The 12,510-nt window shown below is 49.1% G+C and overlaps 1 protein-coding gene across 10 annotated transcripts in view; it reads right to left on the bottom strand.

Moving 5' to 3' along the window:
* Positions 1-7,994, bottom strand: part of TBC1D8 (TBC1 domain family member 8) — a 125,849-nt gene extending 117,855 nt beyond the window's left edge. For 2 of the 10 annotated variants that reach the window (XR_016395331.1, XR_016395332.1), the window contains exon 1: positions 7,706-7,994. Coding sequence is in view for 7 of the 10 variants with exons in the window: in XM_022599100.3 (XP_022454808.2) it covers positions 7,706-7,832 (127 nt within the window). In the remaining 3 variants the exon portion in view is untranslated. The remainder of the gene's footprint in view (positions 1-7,705) is intronic. The other 8 variants (XR_002648115.3, XM_022599099.2, XM_022599100.3 and 5 more) reach the window with 5 other exon arrangements.
* Between the last annotated feature and the right edge of the window lie 4,516 nt (positions 7,995-12,510).

The raw sequence follows: 12,510 nt of genomic DNA, 5'->3' as shown, positions 1-12,510 counted from the left end.
TCACCCACAAGCTCTCCCCTGGTGAGCAGATGTTCCTCCAACACGTGCAAGTGCAAGCGTATCCCTGCTCTATCAGTTTCTCTTCTCCTAGGAGTTGTCCTGGAGCCTCCGCCCTGCTCCTATCTGGACTGAGGACCAGACTCTCATTTAAGGCTCTCCCTTCACCATCATCACAGAGATTCCCTTCTACAGATTTCTTCTTAAACAAGTAACAAAAAGCACAAACTATTAGAGGACAAGAATGGTACATCTGGCTGCATGAAAATTAAGAATTTGGTCCTTTAAAAGACCCACAACAGGGCTTCCCTGGTGGCGCAGTGGCTGAGAGTCTGCATGCTGATGCAGGGGACATGGGTTCGTGCCCCGGTCTGGGAAGATCCCACATGCCGCGGAGCGGCTGGGCCCGTGAGCCATGGCCGCTGAGCCTGCGCGCCCGGAGCCTGTGCTCCGCAACGGGGGAGGCCACAACAGTGAGAGGCCCGCGTACCGCAAAAAAAAAAAAAAAAGAAAAAGACCCACAACAAAAATACAAAGCCCAGGCATGGAGTGAGATTTTTCAATACATATAATTGAAAAAGAATACAGAACACATAGACACATGTGCATGCACACATACAAAGACACACACACACAGCTCCTAAGATAAGAAAAAGACACAAACCTTTCTCAAAAGGCAAAACAAGTACTTAATAAACACATAAAAAGATTCTTATCCCTATGAGGGAAACACCATCTCGGTGGTTCTCAAGTACTATTTTAATACCTACTAGATTGGCCAAAAGTAACATCTCTGACCATGTTCACAGCAGCACAATTTGTAATAGCAAAACAACAGCAACTAGAAACCCAAATATCAACTGACAGGAGAATGAATGAATAAATCAGTCAACAATGGTATATTCATTCAATGGGTCACTACCCAGCAATGAAAATAAATAAACATGGTTACATACATCAGCATGGTTCAATGTTAGAGAAACATAATTATACGTATAAAACTGTAACTATAATGGGGGAGGGGGGCAGAAAAATAAGCTTTGGAAAAAATACATAAACTATGATTCCCCTCGTAAAGAGTTTAAGAAAAAAAACATACAAAACTAAACAATGTGTTGATTAGGGATACATATAAATGCGTCAAAACTATAAATAAAAGCAAGGGAGTATTAACACATAATTCAGGATATTAATGCCCACAAGATTTCATAATTTAAAACTTCAGGCAAACTATCATCCCATTATATTCGAATATCCATTCTCTACTAGTAACTATTTATTCAGAATAAAACCAATCACACAGTACCTTTTCCTAAGGAGACCTTACTGGGGGCTGTTTATTTTGTTGTTGATTTCTCTTTCCCTTTTTTTAAAGTTAAAAAAAAAAAGGAAGCTGAAAAATAATAAAATCTAATGGTTACAACACACCCACCAAATGTTCAAGAATATTAATGACTCAGATTCGTAGAGCTGTGTTAGTTGGCTGGTGATGTGCTGGGAAAATCATTCTGGGTCTGTACAGGATCATTTCCATAAAGGTTACCAACAGGGAGTTCTAACAGCTGGGCTGGCGCAGCTGACAAACAACCACTAATCCTTACAAGCACATAGGGCGGGTGTGTGAAATGGCAATAACAACCCTCTGTATTATTTATTCCTGTTTTCTTCGTAACTTCCATTTTCAGGATCATGCGAAACACTTCTCCACCTCAAAGGCTCACAGCTATCAATTCTACGTGGGCATCTGTGTATTCACTAAATACATATCAACAGCGCTCCAGCACAGTGGTGAGGGACGCAGACCTGGGACCTCCCTTCTGGAGCTCAAGGTCTGGTTTGCTCGAAACAGATAAAGCCACAAAGAGCCACATCACAACAAACAGTGGTCAGTGTTATAAAGGAAAAGTAGAGGGTGGGACAAGAGGATGGGGGCAGCGGGGTCCATGTCCAAGCAGTGAAGCTTAGGCTGAGACGGGAAGGGGAGGTGTGAGCACCCCAGGCAGAGGGGACAGCCCGTGAAGGCCCAGGAGAGGAAAGTGACCGACACTGGAGAGTCTTTGCTCGAGAACAGAAGGCAGAGGAGAAAGAGCCTTAGAGGTGGTGCAGGGGTAGCTCACGCGAGCCCCCAGGAGCCGTGAAAATATGTTCAGGGCTGCTTTCGAATGCAATTGACTAAAGCTTTACAAAATAAGGGGGAAAAAAACCTGTGCTGGAAATATGATCAGATTTACTACTTTCATTTTAAATAAATCCCTCCTTGATCCAATGCTCCCAGAATATGGCGCAAGTAGATGAATTCTTTAAACGTTCCAAGCCTCCCAATCATTTCCAGCTCTTCCTAAAGAGCCCCAATTAGGCTGAAACCGCCTTCACTACCCACACATTTGTACCTCATATTATTTCCTGGAGTGACACAGCCCAGGCCTTGTTTATCTAATTACAAATGCATGGCCCTTATTATGTTCTCATTAAATGCATCTGTCGGGAACCCCAAAGCTTCTGTTAATGGCTTATCAGCCCTTAGAGATAACACCAGTTACTTTACTTATATAAACCTTCTGATTTATGCTCCTGGAATCAAAGTACTTCCGTTGTTTGTGATTTCTTCCTTGTTGTGCTTCTGGAAAACAAGACCGAAGTATGGAAGACTCTAGAGCCAATATGTGGGGAGTCTGCACAATGCAACGGCCGCCCTGTTGAGCCAAAGGGGTTTTGCTGGCGGCGGGGACGAAATCCACCACCAACTTCAGCTACCTGAGCAGGACTCCAGCTGACGTCAGGCGGACTAGCCATGAAAGGCCACACTGGTGCTGGGCTTCACCATTCCAGCCATGGAACAGAGTCATTCTGAGCAAGCTCTGGGAGCCCCACGGGAATCCCTAGATGAAACTCCCCCAGTCATGGGGACACAGTTCCAAAGGCAGGAGACGATTCACCCTGGGTACAGCCGACCACTCACACTCAGTTCCCTTTATTTACTAGGATTTAACGTGGGCAAAGACCCCCGTATCCAAACCCTGCTGATTGCGATTTAAATATTTAATCTTCTAATTACACTTAGTAAATCCTGCGCTCATAGATAAACGTCGCTTACATCCTCCACTACAATGCAAACTATTTTACGACACTTGTGTTCTAAGAAGCGCTCTTGTTCTTCGGTTTTTTAAATGTTACTTTGCTTTGCTTTTCTTCAAACCTACCAGGTGACGAGCACAACTAAGCCCTTCACGTATGTTGTTTATTTTCATTCTAACCCTTATTATAATCAGAAGCCTTGTGCATTGCTGATGGGAAAGTAAGATGGGGTAGCCATGGTGGAAAACAGCTTCTAACGCTCTAAAGTTAGTTTTTGTCCGTGCCTTAAGTAAGGCAGGGTTATAACGAAGGCTCAAAGAAGCCAAATAAACTGGCCCAGATCTGTACCCAACAAACTTATCTTGACTCCAAAGCCCATATTTAACACTCCCACTCCATACTTCCTCCCTTGACCGTGTTAGGAAATCGGTTACCCCATAACTGCTACAAATGCAGTGACAGGAACAGGGGCCAAAGGGAAACACTCTGAAAAGTAGAAAACATCAATATGTGATTCAAATTATAACTTTTAAACTGCCAGCCTCTTTGGGGAAAGAACTGCAAGATTATACAGGAATGTGCGTAATAAAACACTGAAAAATAAATAAAACCCTTCAGAGGGGCACATCTGGGTGGTGATATTTGGTCTTTATTTTTGTTGTTGTTGTTGTTAATTTATTTTTAGCTGCATTGGGTCTTCGTTGCTGTGCACGGGCTTTCTCTAGTTGTGGCGAGCGGGGGCTTCTCACTGCAGTGGCTTCTCTTGTTGCGGAGCACGGGCTCTAGGCGCACGGACTTCAGTATTTGTGGTGCACGCGGCTCGCGGGCTCTAGAGCGCAGGCTCAGTAGTTGTGGCGCACAGGCTTAGTTGCTCTGCGCAGGTGAGATCTTCCTGGACCAGGGCCCGAACCTGTGTCCCCTGCATTGGCAGGCGGATTCTTAACCACTGCACCACCAGGGAAGCCCATCTCGGTTGTTAAAGTTTCATTCATGCTGCTCATTTTAAGTGCATCAGAGGCCCCCAGGGGCGGGGGGTGGGGGTGGGCAGTGATGCTGGGTGTCCTTCTGCCCACCACCTCCCAAAGGCTAACTGCTCCTACTCTGTTCTCCCAGAGCTACACTTTTATAAGAAATATTCCCACAGGCTGGAGACCGTATCCAAGGGAACACTGTATAACTTCACTTCCTCCCTTCCAGGGCAGCAAAACTCACTCTGTCAGGGGAGTTGTGGAAACATCTTACAATACTGTGTTCAGCCACGCCATGTTCACACTGGAAGTGAAGGTCACTGCCTTCCACCACCCTCTCCAGCCCAGGATCTCCTTCTCGAAGCGGGTCCCTGGGGCTGGTAATTGAAGCCACCTGAGAGGCTGGTGCCCCACTCCTTTGCCCTCAAAGGAGAAGCTACAAAAATAGACAGGAGGTTTCAATTCCCACCCACTCTCTCCAGCTTTTGGGTGGGTCAGCCTGCAGGTACACAGGAAGCCGAGGAGAGAGAGGGCATGTTTCCTGGCCCATGTGATCAGCTCAGTCTGAAAGCTGGGCCTCCACACCCAACCAACTTTTGAGAAAAAAAGTGGGCTCCATCATTCATGCATGGACTCAACCATCTATTCATCCTACAAATGTTAACTGAGCATATACGCAGTGCTAGGCACCATCACAGGTAAAATACCTGCCCTCATAGAGCAGACAATTTAGTAAGGGAAACAATGAACAAAATAAATATTTTGTATATTAGAAAGGGCTATGGAGAAGATAAACCTGGAGGTGTGTATAGGGAGTGTGTGTGTGTGTGTGTGTGTGTGTGTGAGCAGGAGGACGAATTACAATCCTCAATGAAACAAAACCTTCTATTTCTGAGGGTGGGCAAGTTTTCAACATGTCAGATTACTTTAAACGCCAATGGAGACCTCACATTTTTAAGCCCCTACTAACTACCTAATCTCAAACTCAGCATCGCAATACAAGAAGAGACACTTCCTTTCACTGCTCCTTTACATTTTATCTCCAGCCCTCTTAATCATCCTCTACTTGCTTCTCTCCAAAGAAAAGCCTAAAACCAGTCAGAATGCACACCCATTGATTTCATAGATAAACTCAGTTTAAGCTTTAAATCTTTGAAATAAATTGCTAAACATATGCCAAATTAGAATTCTATGTTTTCTGACAACCGCCGCCAACATGGAGCTGGCCTCTGTGTCCCGTGTTTTGATTTTACAACATTCTTAAGAGCCCCAGTAAGACCAGCCTTCAGAGGATGTGGTAACAGGGTTGCCTAACTGGTACAGCCATTGGCTCCCCGGCTAAATGTCCAAAGGTGGAGTGTTTAGCTGCCGTAGGGGATGCCACCCTTTCACAATCACCAGGAGGTTCTGAGTCTCCAAGAAATAAAGCAAAGTGCCAGGGGTCTTTTTGCGGGGAATTTTCCTCCCTTTTTTGGCCAATCTTACTGACTTCAAGAATAAGAAAATTGGGCTTCCCTGGTGGTGCAGTGGTTAAGAATCCGCCTGCCAATGCAGGGGACACAGGTTCAAGCCCTGGTCCGGGAAGATCCCACATGCCGTGGAGCAACTAAGCCTGTGCACCACAACTACTGAGACTGCGCTCTAGAGCCCGCAAGCCACAACTACTGAGCCCATGTGCCTAGAGCCCGTGCTCCGCAACAAGAGAAGCCACTGCAAGGAGAAGCCCCCGCTCACCGCAACTAGAGAAAGCCCAGGCACAGCAACGAAGACCCAACACAGCCAAAAAATAAATTAAAAAAATAAATGAAGAATAAGAAAATTGTGCATACTCACAGCAAACCCAAACCAAGGTAAAGCCCAAAGGCACAGGTGCTACAGCCCTGCTTGATTTTGGAATGCAGCAGGAGTGAGAGCATCATTTTGAGTTCATCTCAGACAGACTGGACCTCAAAGCAGGCTCTCCAGCAGGGAAGGCGTCCTGAACCTCCATCAGGCACGGGATCTGAGGCTTTGCCCTCCAGGTCTGGACCCACCTCCCCTGCTGGATGGCGAATAACCTGAAGTCCTTCCCAAAGTAGCCACAGGAGGAGCATCCCACAGTCAGTGTGCGCCGAACTAAGTCAATGAACGTTTGCTGGACCGACGTTCCTATGTTTGCTGTGTCACAAATCTTCAAGCCCTGTCCTCACCCTCTACTAAAGGAGACCATTTATAAGCCAGGTGCTGTGTTTAACGCACCAATGATTAAGATACACAGCCTTCAAAGGACTGGGGAGATGAACCCCTCCTCTGGCCTCTTCGCCTCTGATGAGCCCCACAGGGCGCCACCAGCCTCCGTTTCCCAAGAGCCCAGGCACTAAGTGTCACTGTGCTGCCCAGGGGCCCAGGAGGCCCACCCAACCTCCTACACTAACTCCCCCACTCAGAGCTTCACTGAGCTCGTAGAGCAGGCCCACCTGCTGCCCACCATGACCACAGGTCACCCCACTGCCCCTTCCATCCAGAAATCCCACCAACTCCGGCTGACTCCTTGAGGCTCAGTGAAGTCTACCCTCCCTACCGAATCCAACTGCCTGCTTTCCGGCCTCCCCGGCCTAAAGTATGGGAAGGGTCATGCCCTGGTTCTGCCCTTTCAGGACGTATGAATCACATTTCCCCGTAGTCTTTACTCCAGGAGGGCCTCCCCCAGAATAAACAGGCAGCAGTCACCAACAATGGGCCCAGGGATCCAAGCTCGTCCCCTGGACTGCCCTCTCCCTGGCCTTGGTCTCCTCCTCGGCATAAGGAGGGACAAAATGGGAAGATCTAAAGTCCCTCTTATTTCAGATTCCAAAATCTGAAATTCCATATAGCTTCCCTAGATACAACTGGAAAAGCCTCATATTGTTCCTCAGTTGACCTTTTAAACAGGTGTCCCAGCTAATGCAAGTTATCCAAAGGCCTGATTTTCAAGGAGTTTTGGACCATAACTTTTAGAGGAAAAAAAATGCTTTTTTAAAAAATAAATTTTACAAGCCTGAGTTTTTTTCCTCCTTTCATTCCTAGGAGGAAAGTGAAGGGATGGGGGCGGGGAACTGACCTGCTCAGTTCTGCTATTAAGATCACGAGCTCGCGATTCGTACCACCTGCGTTCCTCCTCCGGGCGTGGAGACCGTCCCAGGCCCGCCCGGCTCGCCCCGTTCACCCGCCCGACAGTCCCGGATTGCCAGAGCCTCCCGAGCTGCGCCCCACCGTGGGCCGGCCGTGTGTCCCCAGCCGCGACACCACCTGGAGCCTCGGGCGCGTCCAGATGGCCGGGGCGCACCCGCTGTCACCTGGCCCCGCACGACGGCCCCACTCCTCCCCGGGCGGCCCTCGCTCCAGCCAGCGTCTCTCCTTCGCTTCCCGAGCCAAGCCTAGCCTCCGGGCGGTCACCGGGCCAGGCGGCGAAGGCACCTGCCCCGCCCGGGAAAATGCACGAGCCCGCAAGTCCCTTCTGCCACCACCTCGACGGGAGCTAGCAGGAGAGAGGCAGGAGAAAGGAAAACAAGCCCGAGGCAGGGCCGGCCCGGCGTCTCCCACAAAACCGCCACCTGCGCCGCAGCCCCGGACTGGGGCCGCGGGCCTGGCGGGGAACGAGGTCCGGGCCCGGCCGCTGCGCCCACCCGCCCTGGCGCGCCCCTTACCCGTGAGCCGGCCGCCCCCCTCGCCGTGCCCCCGGCGCCGCTGCAGGATGAAGTAGCAGCTGCTCTTCTGAGTCACCCAGAGCTTCAAGGCGTTCTTCAGCAACACCTCCTCGGGCTTGAGCCACATCGCGGAGGTCCGGCCGCGCCCGCGGGCCCCGGCTCACATCGCCCCGGCCGCCGGGCCGAGCCCACTCGGGAGGAGGAGGCGGCGGCGGAGGGGAGCGCAGCCAGCCGGCGCCCTGCGCTCGTGAGTCCAGGGAGCGCGGCGGGCGCAGCTCGCCCCTCGCGGCCCGCGCAGCCAGCGCGCAGGCCCCGCCCCGGCCCCGCCCACTGGTCGCCGCGCCCCGCCCACCGGCCGCGCCCCGCCCACCCCGCCGGCTACTGCGGCGCCGCCAGGGTTTCCGAGTCCCGGCGGCTCCAGCGCAGTTCCGGAGTGGAGGGAGGAAGTCCAATCCCGGCCGCCGGGCTCCCCGCCTCTCCCCCTACGCTCGCGGGGGCCGCCGCGGCCCCTCTTCTCTCCAACGCCCCTGCGGGGAGGCAGCCCGGAGAGCAGCAGGAGGAAGAGGAGGCGATGGTGAAAAAGACATCTTGTTGTCCCAGCTGCAGTTTGCCGAGCTAGGGCATTTATCTTTGGGGGGACAGAATGCACCCCAGGAAATCCACGTGTGTTTGGAATAACACGGCACTTAAAATAACAAGAAACGTTTTTACAAATAACCAGAAAATAGCGTTAAAAGCTAAAAATTATTTTCCGAATTTTTTAAACGCTGAGCGTACGTTTTCCGTGATCTCACGAGGGATCCCTCGGAGCTGCTGAAGCAGCGGCGATGTTGTAGGACCCTGCGGCAAGGTTCACACCAAACTCAACACCGGACGCCCCTCGTGGGCACAGAAGATGTCGGTATTAGGGCTCCCCTGCAGGTCCCCTACCCAGGAACGAAACCAGGGACGCTGGTTCTCATAGAATTGAAAAGCTGGGAAGTATGGAGTAGGTGATAGTAAAGAAAAGCTATAGCGAATATGCAGGTAGGGCTTTAAAAGTATTTCCTCAAAGCGTGGTAGAAATAGACACGTGGACGCTGGCCTTGAACAGCTGAGGGGGACTCCGAGGCATCTCCTCAAGGAAGCAGTTAAATCCAACATCCTAGAAAGAGAGGGAAAGAAACTCCAACACGACCCTCGGGTTTTGACAAAGGGACCCCTGACAACATGTGACTTAATTAGGACAAAACTGAAGTAAAGCTCCCACAAGATCCCTGGGAACTGAGTAGAACTACTTCACTGGAGGCCAAGGAATCTGTTTGTAGAGGATCAGAAACCCATATGTGACCCAGCATGTGAGAAGCCAGGTAAGAGCCCTGTGCCGAGGACAAACGGGACTGCCCACCCAGGGGGCAGGGGCAGCTGTGGTCCAGAAGTGCAGGCCATGGACAAACATCCCCTGAGCACAACTGAGGGAGGGAGTCAGCTGTTCTCAGGGGGACTTGGGTGCCGCTGAGCGCTCAGGGTGGGCAGGGATGACTAGAAAATATTCCTTCCAGAAATAGTTGCCGACACCCACTCCCGACGGTCAGATGCGCTCCCAGGCCCTGGAACTGCGGACATGAGTGGAACAGGGTTCCTGCCCTGAAGGACTCAGGTAGGAAAGCAGGCACAAAGTGTAAATATAAACTACGTGACATTAAATCACGGAAAGTGATCTATGAAAGCAGCTGGGAGAGGATGGGAAGGGTCCTGTGGGGTATGGTGCACTGACCTCTCTCTCCTCCCACCCACGAGGCTCCTGCCTGTGCCCGTTAGCCAAGTCAAATAGAAGCCAAAAGGCAAGGGAGCCCAGGCGATGCCGTCTGTAGAGATCGGGCTCCTGGGCACAGGGCAAGGTGAAGGCTGGAGAGGGGAACTGGAGGGGCCAGTGGAGAGTATCCAGCACAGGTGGTAACAGCTTCCCACCGTCACTCATCTCTGGGCACTCAAGGTTGGTGTTAGGGGTGTCCCCCAAAACACTCATACGTTGAAGCCCTAATCCCTAGTATCTCAGAATGTGACCTTATTTGGAAATAGGGTCATTGAAGGTGTAATTAAGTTACAATGAGCTCGTTAGGGTGGACCCTAATCCAGTATGACTGGTGTCCTTATAAAATGGGAAATTTGGACACAGACAGGCACAAAGGGAGAACAGCATGTGGAGATTATACGTGAAGATTGGAGTTAGGCTATCACAAGCCAAAGAACTACCAGAAGCTAGGAGAGAGGCCTGGAACAGATCCTTCCCTCAGAAGGAACCAACCTTGATCTCGGATTTCCGGAAGTGTGAGACAATGTCTGTTGTTAAGCCACGTACTTCGTGGTACTTTGTTATGGCAGCCCTAGCAAACTCATACAGGTGGCTTCCTAATCTTGCCCACGCCTGCTCAGTAGCAGGTCTCTTGAGTTGGCTTCTGTTTCCTGCCCGGACCTTGACTGATGCCAGGAAGGTCCCCAGCACACACAGTTCCTCAATATGGAATTCTGGCTGGGCTACTCACATATTTGTGCATGCATTGGGAGCAAAAGGGGTGTGGTAATCTGTGACATAGAGCGGCCACAGGATTACTCAAGTGAGCGCTGGTGGTAGTGTGACGGGCAGATGGGGGACAAGGCGTGGAGGGCCGTTGCTGCTGTTACACTGATTGCTATGACAATGATGATAATTAGAACGAGTGTAGAGTGAGATGGCTGTTTCTCACTGCCCTGAAGAGTTTTTTTTTAAAAATAAGCATGAAGTTTTAAATTTCAATCTCAATATACAGATATGGTGACATTCAAAGAATCCTTTATAGGGTACAGCCGCAGGACACACAGGGGTCATCCTCAGATCCTAAATATAATTGTTCAGGTTACAAAGTTGTTGCAAAGTTGGGGGGGGGGTTTACTGAAGTATAGTTGATTTACGATATTGTATTAGTTTCAGGTGTACAGCACAGTGATTCAGATAGATAGTTATGTCCATTCTCTTTCAGATTCTTTTCCCTTTATTGCAAAGTTTAAGTGTTCAACCTCAGCAGATTCTCTTGCTAAGATTAGGACACTGACCACGAAGGAGCAGGACCATAGATTGTGATGGGAATATTTGGGTGGACACAGACAAAGTGATAATTGTGTGATGCCATAGAGGTGTTAGCTAACGCTACAATGGCCATCATATTGCAGTATAAATGTATCAAATCAGTATGTTGTACACCATAAGCTTACACAGCGTTTTATGTCAATTATATCTCAATTTTTTAAAAAGTGGAATGCAGAAACTCAAAGAAATGAAGAGGAGACAGAGAACAACAGAATTAGAACATATATTGACAAAATTATCCAAAACATTATCAACAAAAGTTATTAAAACAAATGTGTAATAGAGGGACTTCCATGGTGGTCCAGTGGGTAAGATTCTGCACTCCCAATGCAGGGGGCCTGGGTTCGACCCCTGGTCAGGGAACTAGATCCCGTGTGCATGCTGCAACTAAGGGTTCACATGACGCAACTAAGTAGTCCTCATGCCACAACTAAAAGATCCCACATGCCACAAGTAAAGATCCTCTATGCTGCAACAAAGATCCCGCATGCCTCAATGAAGATCCAACATGCCGCACCTAGCACCTCATTGACTCCAGGCCCATAGCAAGAATAAACTCCCAGCTGAGCCCAGAAGAAAACCGCAAGGTCTGCTGGGGACGAGGTGGAGGTAGATTATACACCAAGGAAGTTGGAATATCTTGCCCATGTGTATTGAGAGGAAGCTGAGGGTCATGTATAGGAATGGAATCTACAGTGTTACACCAAGAGGGATGAAATGTAAGGTTGGAATCAGCAAGATTTACGAACGTATATACACTCACTCGGGACTCCTGATGTAATGTGTTATATTCAGCACATCTGAGTGGCTCTAAGCTTTGATTCCTTGGTTTATTGAAGCCTGGATTTAACAATGGCCTAAATTCAATGAGGATGAGATGCTAAAACTTCTCTGGCATATTGTAGACTAAGGAAAGGGTTTGAAGGCTTAGGAGATTAGAATGTTTGAGTTGATATATTATATACAACCTACTCAACCAACACCCCACAAGCATACCATACCCCTGGCCATCAAGACCACTACCCTACAACCACAACATGCATCTTTGCATTGAGAAATGTGGGAAACTTCTTCTAGTAATGGCAGTTAAAGACCAATCCTCTTGCTGAGAGCCACCATAAAAGCTGGACAAAGTATTGTTTTTAAATCTGTTTCTTCAAGTCATGAGAGAACTACTGTGGCAGCAAGGACTTGAGGTGGCAAGAATCTGAGGAGGTGAGCCAGACATATGATCAAGTTCTTCCCCTCTAAGTATTTGCAGATTCCAGGTGGCAGCTTGGAGACTAAGAAGCCAAGCACACCTTCTGGACATTTACAGGGCCAGAGAGATAAAAACTGGAGATAGGATCCCCAAAGGGTTACATCCTCAGAGTAGAGAAGACCCAGAAGAAGACAAGCCTTCACAAAGACTAGACCTGCCAAGCCCACAAGCATCCCAATGCCTGATTCAAATGCTTCCCCCAACCTTAATGACCCACCAGGAGCAAAAGTAAATTCTCCCAACAGATGATAGCACCATCCAAAGACTCACTTTTTTTCCCATGGTCTTTCATACTCCATATTCAGCATCAATACATTACCAGGCATAAGAGGAGACAAGACCACATGACTAAAAATCGAGAGAAAAGAACAAAACCTATTAGTAACAAATTCATGAACTAGCCAGATATTGGAGTTACCAGATACAGAGTAGAATATA

Source organism: Delphinapterus leucas, chromosome 13, assembly GCF_059928025.1.
Source record: "Delphinapterus leucas isolate spDelLeu-1000000601 "Yukka" chromosome 13, BTC_Dleu_Yukka2, whole genome shotgun sequence".
NCBI classification, from domain to species: Eukaryota; Metazoa; Chordata; class Mammalia; order Artiodactyla; family Monodontidae; genus Delphinapterus; species Delphinapterus leucas.
Note: the sequence above shows the minus strand (reverse complement) of the source record. Positions and strands in the feature narration are given on the sequence as shown.